We start from the raw sequence: 17,362 nt of genomic DNA, 5'->3' as shown, positions 1-17,362 counted from the left end.
TGATTGTTGGAGCAGTGCAGCATGTTTCAGAACATTTACATTTATGCATTTGGTAGACATTTTTTTGTTTCCAAAGCGACTTACATTGCATTATCCTATACATTTGTTTCAAAGTATGTGCAATCCCCTGGGATCGAACCCACAACCATGCGTTATAAACGCAATGGTCTTATAACTGAGCTGCAGGAAAGCTAGAACCCTCCTCCTTCCCCAGCTCCACCTGTATAGACCTGCTACAAGGACCACGTAAGCTGTGGTTTATTCATCTGTTATATGTGCAGCAGCAGCACTCCTTACTTGCTCCGCAGCAGCAGAGTAGCAGATCTATTCCGCCAAGACCAAATACATTATATGTCATGCACACTACCATGCTAAACACTTGGAGAATTGTCATTACAATAATATTTACTATTACTTTTCGCTTTCATTGTATTCTATAAATGATCTTAATCGTGTTCCATGGCAAAAAATAAACATTCAGGTCTCAAACAATAACAGAATTTTAACCAACAGTGTATTTAAGATCATTTAGGATTATATTTATACTTGCCATAAATTAACAAAGCCATGTTTTCTGTTCTTTATCAACACCCAAGCGCTGTGGAAAATAACCACTTTGCATTGTTTTTTTTCTGACACCCCCGTTATTTTGACAGGAACAATTAAGCATAATTGTATAATCGCTGACATCATTATGTACCTCCTACCCCCCAACACATCAGTGCTGCAATTTTGGGGTAAATGACTTAATCAGTATTAACATCCAACAGAAGATTAGGTACGGAAAATAGGTAAATAGGTACGGAAGAAAATGCATTTTGTTGTTTGTTACTGTTACATTTACATTTACAGTGCCAGGTGTGTGCCCGGCACAGCAGAACACGACTGGGGAAGGCCGAATCATGAACCCAGTCTGCAAATGTATTCAGTGTTTGCATTTCAGGGCACAATAAGAAAGACCATCTGGTCGTGTCATTTGGGCATCCTGCCTCTGTGTTTGGAGTGTTGTGTGATATGATGGTGGAAGGGCTGGGGCTCATTACTGCTCTCAGCCTTCAGCGCATCACAGCAGTGAACAGGAATGAAAGAGAAGATGGAGCTTTGTGGTAACTGCAGGTCTGAGACCGTGGTGATGGCCGCAGATGGAAGAGAGAGTGGATGAGGGAGAAGAGAGCGGAGGGGAGGTTGCCATGGATGGGACCCAGGGAGAGAGCAAGGATGTTGGCAGAGAAAGAGAGGAGCTCCCTGGAGTCGAATCTGCCAAGTCTTATGTGGGAATGGGCCTGGCAGCAGAGATATTCTCTCTGTGGATGGGCCTGCGAGTATTGAGCGAGCCAGACGGCATTACACACTTTGCAAAGAGACTGGAGACGTTTATGCGAGATGCTGTTTTTACATTCAAAGTTCTTGGTGGACAATTTTTTGGATAGGTTGAAGGTGGAGGGGCATAGTATCGTGTTTGGCTCTGGTTTGCTTATTTTTTAGAAAAGTGTTTCTTGTAGTGAAACGGTTTTAAAGTGTTATGATATATAACAGGTAATGACGCAATATCAGCAACTGAGACCGAGCAAAGTGGGTTTCATAAGAATGCCACTATACTTCACTGTCATGTCTCTGACAGTATTCTAGATTTCCTCCTTTATAAATATTTCAAAACCTCATTAAATATTGCGGGACTAATGCAGAATTATTGGCGGTGCTTTGAGGGAACCTTTAACTCATTTCCAACTAATGTTCCATTTAATCCAGCCTCCCTAGTGCAAATTGAAATGATGTAATGGAAACAAGCCTAAGACAATATGACAACAGTTACAGTTAAACATTACGCACTGATATTCCAGCTAATCGGAGTAAATGAAAGAAGTTTTTCCTTAGTCAGCCAATGTTGTCAGCAAGAGTGAAACTCTTGAGAAATTAAACAAATTGCTGTTTTAATGTTGAATAAAACAAAACCAAAAACTGCTGTGCAAAAAAAACCTCATGGGTTCTAATTATGGAAAACTATAGACATCGGAAGGCATTGTATTCGTTAATGAGCACTTCAGACTACAAAGGGAATTTAAGTGCATTTTAATAAGAACAAGACAACAGCAAAAACAAAAAAAATTGATCTAAAGACATTAAATGTGACTACATGCAAAGAACTATATTCACAATGTTCTAATGGCTATTAAATTCCTCTTAAAAGGTCAATTTTTCATGTTGGTTACTTAATGCTACTACAAAAAAAATCTTCCTCGTAAAGTGCGCATTTATTTATCTGAAGCAAAATGGCATCTGAATGTGTTAAACCCATTAATCATGACCCATGTTTTATAGCATGAAGTCAGAACCAGGAGAGAGAGAGAGCGCAACAAGAATATTTCTCCATCAAAAGATGCTTTTTTAGAAATTCTATATTTATATTTAAGTGATTTCAACTCGAATGACAGACAATAGTACAAAGTCTAAATGTAAAGGATTTAAGGTGCTTAAACGGACTTACACTGTGTCCAGATACAAGATATAACAGTTCCTGGCAGCGCTTTTTGCTCTTCTGTCACTGCAGCTTTTTGAAAGCCTCTGAGATGTTCTGCTTCTACCCACTGATCTCAGAATTGTCTCCCGGTGTAGAATTACAGGTTAAATACATCCCAAGACACTGCAGCACAAAAAGTAGATCTTCCCGGGCTGGATTTACTAGTTAACAAGTGTTGTGTGAAGAAAATGTTGTTCTGCTTCACTGCCAGAGGTTGGTGGGCCAATTAGCATTGACAAAGACTCCCTTGTGAATAGTCTTGTGTACAGACTGTCTGGATCTCACAGACTCTTGCTTTTAAGATCTAATAATGTGCTTTCATTGCTCAATAGTTTCAACACGTAACAAATCAAAACCAAGCGGCCAGGCAAAAGAATGGCTCTGCATGCACAGTCAGCCCTCCTGTGAAATATTATATCACGTACAAGAGATTTTTTGGGAGGGTAAGAGAGGATTAAAACAAAGGAAATAGCGGAAGGTTTGGGGAATGTGTGGTGGAATGAAAGCTCTCTTAGGGACATTTATTGAAGAAAACATTGCTGAATTGCTTGGAGTAAAGCAGGGTTTTATCTAATATGCATAAACTATTGAACATTCACAAAATGAAATGAGATCATTTAACATGTTATGATTCCAAATTTCTGATGTAAGCTGATTTTAAAGCATTTGTACCTAATGCACATCCATGAAAACAGTATATAAAGGGACAGTTCACCCAAAAATTAACATTTGGTCATCATTTACAGTACTCACCCTCTTGTCATTACAAACCTGTATGACTTTCTGCAGAACACATAAGAAGATATCTTGAAGAATGTTGGTAACCGAACAACAGCGTTACCCATTGACTTGCATTGGTTTTGGGTCCATACAATAGAAGTCAATGGGTACAGCCATTATTCAGCAACATTCTTTGTCCAAAAACACATTTTCTGTTGTGAAATCACAGTAATGCACCTTATTGTTGCTCATTCCCTTATTAAGATCTCCAAGATTTAGTTAGGATTCAGTCTCTCCAGTCAGAGAAAATATTGATCATTATGTTGGATTATAATCTGCTGTCATGAGCCCAGGTGCAGTTCACAGTTACAAGTGCTGTCATATGAAAGCCGTGGTTCTTCTGGTTGGTATGCAGCCAATTATTCTCAGTCACATGCCAGTCTCTCTGCAGGACTAAGATGATTAGTCAGATCCGGTTCGGGAAGATACAAAAAAAGGGGCATTTCTTTTTAACCATGGAGGACAATTATTATTTGAAAAAAGAATGGACGTATTTGATCTCATTTTATTGAAATTCTCTCTAGCGGCCTTTTGATTAACATATTTTTTAAGAAAGGTAACCCCAAGGGCTATGATGAGCTGTCATCTAGTCCCCAGAGGCAAAGGAGGCTCTGAACTTCCTCTAATGATGTGGCTGTCTCGTGCTCAGATCAGCTCTGCCAGGCCCCATCACTTTGCTTAACCAAGTACAGCGAAGCACCGGAGTCACTAACTTCACAGTATTTGAGTGTCTATTCCAAACGCTTTTAAATAATAAAATCCCAGAGCTTTTCGGGCTCGATGTCATCTCGTGCATTATTTGAAACAATCAAGCTTATTTTACAGTGAACTTGAAGGAGGCATGTATTTATTTGGCTTCCAGGTTACATGATTCAACAGAATCTTTAGCAAAATAAGCTTTAATCAAGTGGCACAAAATAAAAAGCAAACCATTCACTCCTAAAACCCTGTAGAGCTTTCAAGTTCCACAATTTATATTTTGCAACATACAGTACATTGAGGGCAATGCTCGAAATTAATCAAGGCTCCCCCCCATGAGATGTTTTTTTCGGCTGGAATAAAAATCTTAAAGGAATAATTCACCCAATTTGTTTTATTCTGTCATCATTTACTCGTCCCCAGATTGTTCAAAACCTGTATAAATGTATTTGTTCTGCTGAACACAAAGAAAGCTATTTTAAAGAATGTCAATAACCAAACAAATCTCATCCCCCATTGACTACCATAGTATTTACTTTCCTGACTAACCCAGTAAATGGGGAAGATCTGTTTGGTTACTGACATTCTTACAAATATCTTCTTTTGTGTTCAGCAAAACAAAGAAATTCATAAAGGTTTGAAATAACCTGAGGGTGAGTAAATCTTGGCAGAATTTTCATATATTTTTCAATATTTTTTGACAGAAAATGTGTCAAACAAGTCTAAATATATTATCGCTTTGTCTATTTACACTTAGTACAAATATCCCATAGTGTTAACAGAGGCTATTTACACAAACTAACGTTTTATTTCTTGTTTTTCTTCGGTGTGTTTTGTGCCCACTAAGCATTTTATATTTTATGGCCTTTATAAAGGAAATACAGTATGTGGTAACCCATGTATTATTTGTTAAGATCCAGATTTTGTTTCCAAACATAATGCCGTCCTAGTATACATGGAATTCATGTAGCACACAGTGAGAAACAAACACAATGAATAGTAAATGCATTATTTGTTGCACCACTGGACTAATAGTTTTAAGTCAAGAATGGCTAATAATAACACATGTCTGTGGATGTCGGGGCTATAATCGGGGTTTCATTAGGGCATTATCTTATAGTGTAACATACATGAATCAGCAATAGTGCTTCCCTCTAGGGGGGATACATATAAAAACTATGTAAACAATATCCACCCATGAAGTGGATAAGCCATACCATTTTACTGTATGCTTACTGTGTTTCATAAACAGAAATTATAATGCAGTAATTGAAACACAGCACTATGTACAGCCATTTGTTACACATTTTTGGTGCATTTCTTATTTAGCCCCAAGCAGGAGTTTCTTTTACCTACAACTTGACTGTTGTCAATCATTTGGTTAGCGCTGCAATGGCATGTAACGTTTCACCAAACCACGCACAGCCTTGGTTTCATCCCATTCCAAAATATCCCAAGGCATCGTTCCCTGCAATTTTAACCTCAGATTGATTTCAGCGCTCCTTGAAGCCAATTTAAAATGTTTTCCGTGTCTTATATTCTACTGATTTGATCCACGAGGGAAAGTTGTTAGGAGAAGGAAGCCAAACACAGAGGTGGATAAGGATTAGATTCCATATTAAAAAGAATGGTAATAGCCATATAAAAAAGCAGCTGCCTGAGGCTGCTTGGAGAAAAGATGAAAACCGTCTTTTTTGTCCTTTTTACATTATTCAATTATCGCCGAAATGGAACACCTGGGACGCAACCATAGTGACAATAAGAATAAAGAACAGCTTTAAAATATGTAAATGTTGAAACAGTGCTGTGCGTATCAGTTCCCAAAAAACAAGGCTGTCATGACTCGGATGCATGCTGAAGTGGCGTGAGGTCTTCCCTCGGATCCGTGTTAAATGGTAAGCAGCCGAACGCACAGGGACTCGGGGGTACACGCAGGGCAGCGGATGGGGTGACAGGCAGGGAGTCCGGGAGGTCACTTAGACGCTATTGGAGCATTGCACCGAGGACCTGGAGATTGCTGCAACACATGCTCTCTCCTGTTCGCTTTGCAGGCGGATGAAAGCGAGGGGGGAAAATCCCTGCCCACTTTCCCTGAAGTTCTCTGAAGTGAAGTCTAAAAGAAAAAGTGTTGTGCTAAAAAAACAGGGAGGGTGGAAAAAAGGGAAGTTAAAACAATCGTTGAGAGACACAGAAGCACAAAGAGCGGGTGGGTTCTGCCATCCTCTCTGTGGGGAGAAATACTCCACCACGCCGGCTTTTGCGTTTTTAAAAGTCTTAAGCTTTGTGATTTAAAAGAGGGAGTTGCAAACAGCGAGCACAAAAGAATATTCAAAAATGCTGGAGCAAAACAATCCTCTATCTCTCACCCACCTCCTCCGTCAGGGGAGAGCTGCATAGCGGTGGGTGGAGGGGAGGCTTGTACATCTGAGAGGAGTGTCGTGAGTCGCTGACAGAACACATGCAGACAGCCGCTCTTACTCCACAGAGGGCATTGAGGTGAACGTCTAGCAACATAACTGTGTAAATTATTTGCTCTTGCTCTAAACAGATTTTGACCTTGGTGAAGGATCTCTTCATTGATGTGGTCAAAAGCAATTTGAATTGCTACGGATGTGTGCGTCTGCGCCATTCTCTCGTAAAATGTGATGTTTCATTATGATATTAACATAAACAAACATCAATCCATTCCAGGTTACAACTAGAACTATACAAACTAGAAGAGGCACTTGGGTAAACACAGCAAAGTAAATGGGGTCGTGTTTATTTAATGTCGACCACACTGAGAATTCCACGGTTTGAGAACTTGAATATTGTGGAATTGGTTCTCTCTTGGTCCTTTTAACACAGAACTCCACTCTCTCTCAGACATGGTTCTGATCTATTGAAATTCAGGACTGTGATCCCGCCTAAGTTTTTATGGCTCTTCAAAGTTGGAGAAGTCTGAAGCATCAAGCATCCGCACACTGCTAAGATGAGAGCGGCGCAAAAACAACCGAATTCCATCAAAACAGATTGTCAAACCAGATGGGAAGCACCGAAGAACCGGGCCAGGATGTGTGCCGTGCAGACTTTGAATAGGTAAACACTCCAATCTTCAAGAAAAGCGAATCGCGCCTCCAACAGACAGTCAGCTCATTACTCTCTGTAATCGAAGATTTGGATAAACCGCACCTTAAGTGACTTCAGATCAAATTCATCATCTTCTGTGGCATATCACAATAGCAATTAATGGCTAATACAGAGACCTGGAACAAAAATTAGAGGCATGTCTGGTGTGATTATTTGCTGATGTCACAACGGTCCGAAAATGCATTTTCTTGCCGTCGAGTGAGAAGCGATCTGTAAATGGTCTGGGTGAAAAATACACAGCTACTGTGTAATTGGCCCTCGCTTTCACAGTCAACAGCACTCGCGCAAAGAGATCTAATGTTATGCTGCGCTGTATAAAAAATGTCCAGGAGGCGAAGAGCTCATTTTTAATACATGACAAGGATCTCAACTGTCTTTTGGCTGTAACTCTCACCAAGAAACCGATGGCGGAGACATAGCACCTCTCACAAAGGTCAAGATGCAGATCAATGAACTTCGACACGTCTTGTGAATTCCAGTCACCGTTTTAAAGGCTGTATAAATGTGGAAGATTAAAGAAAGCTCTGGTTATAGGACCAACAGCACCAAACGTCTGTGAATGTTGCACAGTTTTAGCTGGGCTTGTGTTAATTTACTGTATGAAGTGCTGTTTCATTAGAGCTCATAGAGGGCCTGAAGAGAAGTCAGTCTCGGCACAGGCTTATTATTGCATCGCCTCTGGCTACTCTGGGTCTGTGCTTATTAGCATTCAACAACTTATTTGTTAGGACATATCGAGTAGATCTAATGCATTCTTAAAAATTGGAACGTATGTGTATTTCTTTAATTACAAAATGGACTTAATATCTGAGATTTCATGTGTTGTCCTTTACAGTGATATGTGGAACTTGCAAATTTGTGTGCTGAATTTAACTTTATTTCTTCCCTGAAGAATTTTGTGTAAGTGGTTTTGCCCGTAAACATGCCTAAAGGGGCTGTAGGCAAAAATGACATTAGTAACTCTTTGTCTGATTTAATATTTCCCCATTTTTTATCAGAGTGACCACTGTGATCCTACATCGGCCATCGAGTTTTGTCAAAGTACACTGTATCTGGTCCTTTCTTGCATCAAATTATCTTTAACGGGATCTAACGTGAAGGTTCGTTGCGGGATCTTATAACATTCATTTATTCTCATTGCATATGGGCAATTCCAGCATTGTGGATGTGACATAAAAACGCTTTGTTACCAATATACTGAACCATTTGTTTATATTTTACTTAACTTTGTTGATAGAGTTGAAACATCAGATAAACATTAGTCTATGCACAAGTCTTTTCATTTAAAAATAGGTAACTAAACATGCGTTGTGGATGTGACAAAATAAGGACACGTTTTTGGGAGACAACAAACTTTGTAGGAGTTCTGTGAAATAAAATGTACAAACCTGAAGCTATTATAGCCAACAAATAAAGAAAAGATGCCTCTTCTTGACATAAAATATATGTAGTTACTTCCATGTGCCCAATATTTAGGAATATGTACCATTATGGACGGGACAATCCTGAAAATGGCACTCACCTGACAAATCGGGCATTAAAAATAAAACAAATGCTTTGAAAACTTAAAGAGAGACCTTGAATTTTTCCAGACACCAAATGTTGAAATCTGTGTGGTTGGTAAAGTTAAAACCTTTGGTAAAAACTTTTTCATGGTAAGGTTTACAATTTCACGGAATTACCCATATTAAAAATGCTTCTCTTGTCATCACAGCATTTAACTATTTATGGATAACATTTATCCTGTATAGTATTTGATTTAATAATCTTTCTTTGTTAAAATCATTTGAAATGTTCCACCAATGTCCAGCCCTATATTTGTCATGCGATTTGCTTTATAATGTAACATCTAACAAATTGATGAATTCTGTCTTTTTACAAACTTTCTTAACAGAGACATTTAACGAACAGCAACTCTTTGGTACCCTGGTAAGCTTTCCTTAGCTGAGTTTATGTATTTGTATATACTGTATACATATATATATATATATATATATATATATATACATATATATATATATTGTCAGGTTTTTCATTTTTAATTATGACATTCATAAAATGCCAAACTGTGCTGTACAGAATTGGTTCTCAAACGTATTTGTTGTAAGGCCCCCTTTGTGTAGGTACATCAATTATTTTAGTGTATGGTTTTATTCTTCTGATGTTTGATTGTATAAAATGTGTGCGGGATTCAAGAAAATGTGTTTTCCCGGATCCATCTTTGGGCCCCCCAGTTTGAGAACCACTGCCGTATTATTGCTCATGCACACATAAGAGGGTGTAGATCAAAATATCAGGCTAAATAAGGATGAATTAAAATATTACTGTACATGTTTAAGAATTGAGGATGAATCATCTTCAGCAAGGTGCCATTTCACGGTGTCAAAGCTTTAATCTATGAAAATTGTGGCAAAGTTCTTTTTCTGATGCAAAGACAATTAAAATGACCTGTGAATTTAAAGACAGTCATTTAACAAGGTAAACTGCTTTAAAAGTGTAGATGCATCCATTCAAAGGGCAATTAAACCCAAACGTTTAACGTATTTGTCTTGGTTATTGGTCGATATGAAGTGATATAAGGGGTTTGTTTTAAAGAAGCCATTAAATATAGGATTTTTAACACAAAAGCCACACATGCTTATTAATTCAACTTGCTCACATAAAATGAATGAATTTGTGTTTTTTCTAATTACTTCTTATCATGGTCTGTTTTTGTCAAGTTTGTTTTGTTTTCTCTCAGCCTTAGGAAGACAAATTGATCTCAGTGTATACCTCTTGAAAGTCAAGTTGGAGATTTGCTCAAGTTGAAGGCCCCTTGTCAGAGCTCAAAAGCAGTGCACGATGCCGTTCCCCATTTTGATTGTCCGAGCCAATCTCAGAGGAAGCATATTGGTTCGAGCCATTTCCTGAGCAAGATTACCTTCCTCTGGACCCTTGAGGTGAAGTTATGAGTCTCTAAACTGGAACCTTGCTAATGGTTAATTAAAACCACAGAATGTAGCAGTGAATGTAAGGTGCAACATATTTTTTTATCCTGGACAGCAAATGTGTCTTTGTACATTCATATTTAAATTAAAGTATCTTTTAAATATTATTAACTGTTTTAGTGCATGTTTATATGCTGTATTTGCATTGTACTATTGTTAGACAAGTATGTTAAAGAGAACATAATTTCATTATGGCAGGATAAATATCTTTCGACTAGTAGGCATTCTGAACCCAAATGTGGCTAGTAATATTGTTTGGCATGCTGGGAGATAACTGGAATGTGGGTAATACTGCTGGGTCTACTGTTTGAAATTTGAGCACTTAATTCATACCAAAATGAATGTTAAAAGTCGTTGTCCTTTTGGAGATGAAACCGAAAAGCACATAAATGTTGAAGACTTTTGGGGTGTTGCTGTTGTTTTTTCATAATAAAAAATTCACAGTGTTTGGCCATCTGCGCACTCATAAAACTGTCTGCCAGTAGATAAATTTGCAGCACTTTTGGAGGTTTTATGATCTAAGTTCTTTAATGGGCTGTATGTAAGTCAAAGTCAAACAACAGGCTGCTCGTTCCAATCATTTTAGCAAAAAACACAGGACCATCTCCAGTGCTTTAATCAGCCTAGATTTCTTAACATTTAAAACCAGTACAACCTTATGAGACCTCCTTGTTCAAGAACCAATAACTATGGGTGACAAGGGGTCAGAGCCTTATGTTGTAGTCCTAGCTGAAACCATGACAGCCATCATAAAATATATTTTATTTCTCTTCCAAACTAAAACCCAATATAATTATTTTATTATTTTATAATCTTAGTTTTCACGATAAATAGGCCAATGAAGCCAAGGATCAAGTATATATTGAAGGCAGATTATTACCAAAAGGTTGAACCGTGTTGTCATGACAAGTGTTTTTTTTTTCATAAACGTCAAATTGGGGAGGGTTGTCACATGCATATGTTTAATGTTTATACAATTCATTTCTACTTTGTAAATTGTGTTGTGCCTTTTAACCATTATACATTTTTGCGGCATTTGTGGATTAGTTCAACCCATATAACCCGGCATGTTGTCACAAAATTGCATTTTTCTCCTTCGCAGTAATTATGGAAATGTTCAGCTTTTTTTGTAGTCAAGATTGTTTTGTGCCTTTGCAGAAACTGTCTTTCAAAAATAAATTAGCACACCCTGAAAAATGACCTAAAGAAAAACACGTGACAACAAGCCCCCTTATATGAAGCTAACTTTTAAAAAAAAGTGAAAAATGCAAAAAAGTTGCAATGCACTGTCCTTTATAATCTTAAAATTTTGAAGTATAAAGATGCAAGCTAATGTCTGTGAGTTACTCTAATAGGCTTTGACAGTCTGTGATAGAGAATGGATGGCGCACTGAAGTGACTGGAAAACACTGACATTACAAAAATATTTCACAAAAAATGTGTCATTAGGAGAGCTGGCCAAGTGAATTTGGAAACTGAAAAAAGTAACCTTTCATGCAAAAGCTTTGATGCGAAAGCTTTCTAGTCATTTTTCCAAGCTACTCAATTCAACAACAAAGCTAATTACACACGCACGTAATCTCTATGGAAAATTAGAAATTCTCAGAATTTCAGTGGGCACTACTTGCTCTAAACTGCCAGTGCTTCACAAGTGTAAACATTAATTAATTCTTTTTTAGATTAATTATAATTTTAGTATTTTTTATATTCACTTACACTGTGTTAACTTGTTAATTTTTAGGCCCTTTTAGACTAAGTGGACCTGAAAGAGACACAGTCACCCTTTATTCTCTTCATTACACTTATGGTTTATGACAGGTCTTACAGTAATGACACCTCTAATTACCCTTCATGACACAGTCCAGTACACATCTGCACATACAGTTCAGTACTTTACGTGGCTCAGTTTAGCTGTGCCCTGCAACTTCTTATGCTTTTAAAATGGAAAGTTATATGTTGTGCTACCTATGAGATGACTAGTTTCCTAGACATTTCGTTCTCGAGAGCGAGCTGAGAGCTTCATTTGCATGCAATAATTTATCCCACATTTGCACACCGGCTTCCATTTATGAATAAACAGAATTCCTGATCAGCCTTTCTACACCAGTGAATATATGACGCCACTGAATTTAAAAGCCAGTTCTAAAACGGGAGAATAGTTTTCTTTTCTTTTGTAGGATCATTTTAAACTCTAGAAAATGATATAAAGCTGTAACATCAAATAATAAATACACGGTTAGATAATTTCTGATATAATTACATGATGGACAGTTGTTTATTTGCTGTTTAAGAATGCCTGAGCAGTGCACACCCACTCTGCTATATGATGGATATTTGTTCTGTGTTGCAATTATGTTCACTTCTGTGTTCTGAGATGCTGGTGTACGGGTTTGCTTATATTATCACTGGTTTGCAATGTGGATTTCAAGAAAATAAAGTTTGCATATATTATGTACATGCAGGTGCACGCATGCATCTATACGCACTTATATGCATGTATGTGAGAGAGCAGGATAAATTGGCATGGATAGAAAAACAAAGAGAAAAGCTAAACATTTTTGTTTATTTGTGTGCGTGTGTGTTTATAAAACATTCATTTATATATATATATATATATATATATATATATATATATATATATTTATATGTGTGTGTGTGTGTGGTAGCCAGTGTTAATAGAATCAATATTACTATCACCTTTCTTTAGTTCATGCAACTTACAAGGCCTTTCCAAAAAATTAGATTTTGGATTTTAACCTCAAGGATTGCTAAACAGACAATATCCAAGGTTACCAAAACACAATTAATATATTAAGATCATACATACTTTTTTATGCTCGGCGTGTACACTTTGGTATTCTGCCTTGAGAACAATAATGCGATTTTTAAAGCGCGCGTTGTGTTTCAGCACCACGGACAGCACCACGCTGAACGCACGAGTTTGCACGGACTCTTTTCGCCCTGATCATTGATAGATTTGAATCGAGGTAAAGAAAGAATAATAACGTTTTAAGCATGCTCAATTCCTTGATGCAATTCATAGCATTCATTTAAATAAAAACATTATAAAAAGATTGAGTAAATATGTGTACAATACAATATTTTATTAGGCGGGACATATAGGGACTTGTCTTTTTCCACAACTTACATCTGTGAGCATTGTCACTGAGCACTAAATCAATCAAAGCTACTTATATCCGGAATGTAGAACACACCATAATGATTTTTATAAATTAGATGTCTAGCAAAAGTTTTAAGACGTCTCCGTTGGCTGATATATGGTTTCTTATTCTTTTAAATAATCACTGTATAGCAGGTGGCCTACATTTGGCATATTTTCAGTATGTTCAGCATCCAAAAGACACATCATTGACAGCACAAAACAGGATCTTCCATTCGTGCAAAAATGCTTTGGGGCCATAAAGCACTTCCGCAGCTCCATATCACACATGGACGGAAGCCGAATCATTAAGGCTATACAAACACAAAATAAAGCACTGATAAATACACCTAGTTCGGGACTTGAAGTTCTCCGTCATAAATATCTTCTCATTTATATAGTGTTCCATGTAATTGAAGGTTGCGAATTTCTTTTCCATCCATAAAATCCACGCGCGACTGCTTTACTCTCAAAATTGCGGTGGCCAAAAAAGGCGGGAACTCCCCTCGGACGCGTCCTTAATCGGTTTTGCTATATTTTTGACGTGTGCGCTATTTGTCTGCATCGCAAACAGTTTTGTTCAAAGAACTGATACTTTTTCTTCCTCGGTCTCGTGAAAATGTCACTCGCGAGCCAAAAACACGGGTGCGAGTGGATTAAAGAGGAAAGACTAAAAATCCAGAGAACGTGGAATATTTCCATCCGCCCATTAGATTCCCTCTTTCCAACTTGAGATATACTCGATCCTCGCGCTCCACCATCAGTAGAACTCCGTTACTCGCCGCCTCCCGCGTGACATCCTGATCCCCAGCAAAGGCAGATATGACCGGGTAGTCGTTCTGCATCAGGTTCACCTGAACAAAGAACAGACTCACTTTAGTCCTTTTCAAGCAGAACAGGCACGGTATGAGATGCTACTGCAATCGGATGCATTGACAAACACGAGGACGAACACACTGCTCTGCTCACCTGTATGGTTTGTCTGTTGTACACCTTGACCACATGAAAGCTGAAACTGTAAATTCCTCTCCGTGGGGCGGTGAATAGGCTCGCTTTAAGGTCGAAATGACTGCCAATGTTAACTAAGACCTGGAACAAAAGCCACACTACGCATTACAAATCCAGTCGCAAACAAAGAAAAACATACAGAGTGCAACATGCGATCTTTAAGCGCTGTCCACCCTTTTGTGTCTTTCAACACACGCACGGGTCAGTTTTAATTACTACAGGTGAATATCAACCGGTCAATTTTTTATGAGGTCATACATACAATCCCACATGGACAAACCAATACCTGACCAACATTGCGTAATTTGTATCAAATAAAGTAATTTACACTTATAAGCAATTTAGCCAATTGTATGCGTTACGACGGTATCTGAATTGTCTGATTCGTAAACATTTAGCTTTTACCACTTTATTGGTCAAAGTTTATGTGGCTTTTGTGAAGTTTCTGTCAGAAATTCCAGAGGGCACCCCTGCATTTGCCGTTTCTGTGATAAAAAGTAATCACCAAAGGTACACCTGACCTGATCAAAGTAGATGGTCGTGGATGTGTTGCTCATGTCCGAAGGTTCATGGTTGGTCCCTCTGACGGCAGAAAACGCCACTTTGGCGCTGCCGGAGCGGACAGATATCCCAAGTGAAGAGGTGACTCCTCCGTCAGATGAAGGGTTGGAGTCACACACCACCAGACACTTTCCCTCCAGAACGATGGGCTCCGTTTCATTCTGACCCAGGCAGAGCCCACATCCCAGGAGAAAGGCGAGAACCAGCATGGCAAAGGGTCCGGGACAGGCTGCTGGCACCATGATTGGAACAAGAATCCTGTGCAAACTGATCTTAACCACCCGCCCCTTGGAGGTTTGTTGTGGTTCTATCACCTGCTTCAAACTAACCTCTCTCTCCCTTTCTCCCTCTCTCACTCGCTTACTCTCTTCCTTTCTTGCTCTATAACTCACCGGCACACACACACTTTTCCTTCCCTCTATGCGCATCAGTTTGATATCAGAAAGGTGCTCAGAGTACTTGCACAATGTTTCCTTTAAAAGAAAGAAAAAACGATAAAAAATGCTTATTACAAGTAGCCTACTTGTAAACATAATTATTGTGAAAATGAAATTCCTAATTTTTTTAATGAAATGTAAATGCTGGTCTAGTGACATCAAATCGTGCTACGATTAGCAACTTTTGATCTTATGAAAATAAGTTAAAACAACAAGGCAAAGGTGTGAATATCTAACTTAAATCGTATAATATCAACTGGCTGTAACAAGTTGTTACATATTGAAAAATACTTAATCGCGTGTAATCATCATACCTCACTAATGAAAAAAAAACAGCACACTGCAAAATCCCCAGTATTTCTTTTTTTCAAGATGTCTATGCATGTGAATAATTTTTTACCTGTTAAATCCATAGTTGAGAGTTATTTCTGTGTCGGCTCCTCCAGCAGTCTTGAGAGACAGTGAGTGAAGCGCGCGCACAATAACAGTGGAGAAAAGCATTTGCTCCTTCATCCTTTTTAGAGGGCGATTCACGCCCATCCCTTCAGTTTTCAAGTACAGTAATAATTCTGGAGCACTGTGCTTTCGACATAAAAGTAAGGGATGCCCAGCCTCCTGGATTAATGGGGTTGTTTGCATAAGCAGTTAAATCACAGCCAATAAATCAACGAGCTTTTGGAGTTGTCGATATTCAGAACATAAAGTCGTAGCTAACCAAATGCATTTGCTGTGATGGAAGTTTAAAGGATGACAACATTGGGAAATTTAAATTACTTTACATTGTGAGAAAAATAAGGAGCTAACGTTATTTAGCGTAATGTCAGCAAATAGACAAACATGTTTCTAATATTATCGGAAATCCCCTCTAAAACAGACAAAAACCTCGGGCTCCATCCAGTGGATGATAAGTTCTACAACACTCATTTGGACGTCACCTCTCCCCTCTCAAAAATCATTCTTCCATAAATATATTTTCATAATATTTAAGACTTATTGCGATTTGAATGCCTAAAAAATCTCCAAACGATAGACATTATGAAACATTGTAAATCTTGCGGTTGGTCCTAAAATATCAGCATCAAGAATTTACATTTTTGCTTGTATAAAGAGATTTTTCCAACTTTAGAAAATACATTATGGTTTTTTTGTTATAATCAAGTGCTGTGTATTAAACTGGTATTTGAAGTTTAATTTTTTAGCTTCAACAATCAGTTCTTCTTAAACTGTGGGTGGTTTCCTGGACAGGGATTACTTTAAACTAGGATTAGGCCTTAGATTAGGATTTTTAAAATGTGTTTTTAAAACATGCTTTACAATTTTTTTACTGGTGTGCATCTTCAGACAAAACAATCGTACTGATATATTTTAAGATATGCCAGTGCAAGTTGTTTTCAATCAAGACACTGCTTACATTTAAATTATTCTGGGACTATGGGTTTAAGGCCCTTCCGGGAAACCGCCTGTGCTAGGTGAAAAACATTTCAGAGAAGCTCTTGTCGAATTTATAATGTTACACATTTTACTCAGTAGGTTTACAGATCCCTTTCTTAACCTCTATTCTTCCTTCCCATCTTAAAGTTCCTAATTGATAAGTACCGAAGTCTATGAAGCCCACTCATGACTCTAAGTATCCTTTAATGGCACTTCACAATGCAGGCTTTTTCTTTTATAACATATTTTAACCTCAGTCTTTCCCTGTAACTGCACACTTCTATGAGACATTGACCAGGAATATCCTGTTAGAATAAACTAATTTATACTACTTTAAGATCTGCCATGTTGCATCAATTACAGTCTCTATACGCACCTCCTTTGACAAGCATCACATTGTGGGTGGAAAATCACAAGTTCTGGTAATGTTGACATCGAGTGTCCGAGAGCAGTGTCTGACCTAGAGCCCGCAGAAGGGCAAGAATAGTAGAAAACATCAAATGTCAAGCTAGGTGGGTACAGGGCCTGTGTATCATGAAGCCTACAGCTCTCCTCAGCCTGCGCGAAACCATGCGCATTAATGTTAGGACTATTTACTTTGACAGACAGCAGACCACGAGATCCTCGACAAGAATATGCAAACTTTAATATG

The 17,362-nt window shown here is 38.1% G+C and overlaps 1 protein-coding gene and 1 long non-coding RNA gene across 3 annotated transcripts in view; one reads left to right on the top strand and one right to left on the bottom strand.

Annotated features, from left to right (window-relative positions):
• Positions 1-10,399, top strand: part of LOC130413421 (uncharacterized) — an 82,707-nt gene extending 72,308 nt beyond the window's left edge. For both annotated transcript variants that reach the window (XR_008905483.1, XR_008905482.1), the window contains exon 3: positions 9,867-10,399. This is a non-coding gene — a long non-coding RNA (uncharacterized LOC130413421). The remainder of the gene's footprint in view (positions 1-9,866) is intronic.
• Positions 10,400-13,196: 2,797 nt separating this feature from the next.
• On the bottom strand, positions 13,197-16,448 carry cbln2b (cerebellin 2b precursor). Its single transcript, XM_056738461.1, has 4 exons — positions 15,680-16,448; positions 14,803-15,315; positions 14,243-14,362; positions 13,197-14,127 (listed from the first exon to the last, which is right to left on the bottom strand). The coding sequence occupies exons 2-4, from the start codon at positions 15,268-15,270 to the stop codon at positions 13,930-13,932; spliced, it is 786 nt and encodes a 261-aa protein (XP_056594439.1). The 5' UTR covers positions 15,271-15,315; positions 15,680-16,448; the 3' UTR covers positions 13,197-13,929.
• Between the last annotated feature and the right edge of the window lie 914 nt (positions 16,449-17,362).

This window comes from Triplophysa dalaica, chromosome 23 (genome assembly GCF_015846415.1).
Source record: "Triplophysa dalaica isolate WHDGS20190420 chromosome 23, ASM1584641v1, whole genome shotgun sequence".
NCBI lineage: Eukaryota > Metazoa > Chordata > Actinopteri > Cypriniformes > Nemacheilidae > Triplophysa > Triplophysa dalaica.
This window is presented reverse-complemented; position numbering and strand designations above follow the sequence as displayed.

What these genes read in the sequence shown, in the direction of transcription:
- cbln2b (XM_056738461.1), bottom strand. Translation starts at nt 15,270, where the DNA reads ATGCGCATAGAGGGAAGGAAAAGTGTGTGTGTGCCGGTGAGTTATAGA. An exon ending in CGACCATCTACTTTGATCAG is followed by an intron (nt 14,363 to 14,802) that starts GTCAGGTGTACC and finishes CTTTTGTTCCAG; the next exon opens with GTCTTAGTTAACATTGGCAG. An exon ending in ACAACAGACAAACCATACAG is followed by an intron (nt 14,128 to 14,242) that starts GTGAGCAGAGCA and finishes TTCTTTGTTCAG; the next exon opens with GTGAACCTGATGCAGAACGA.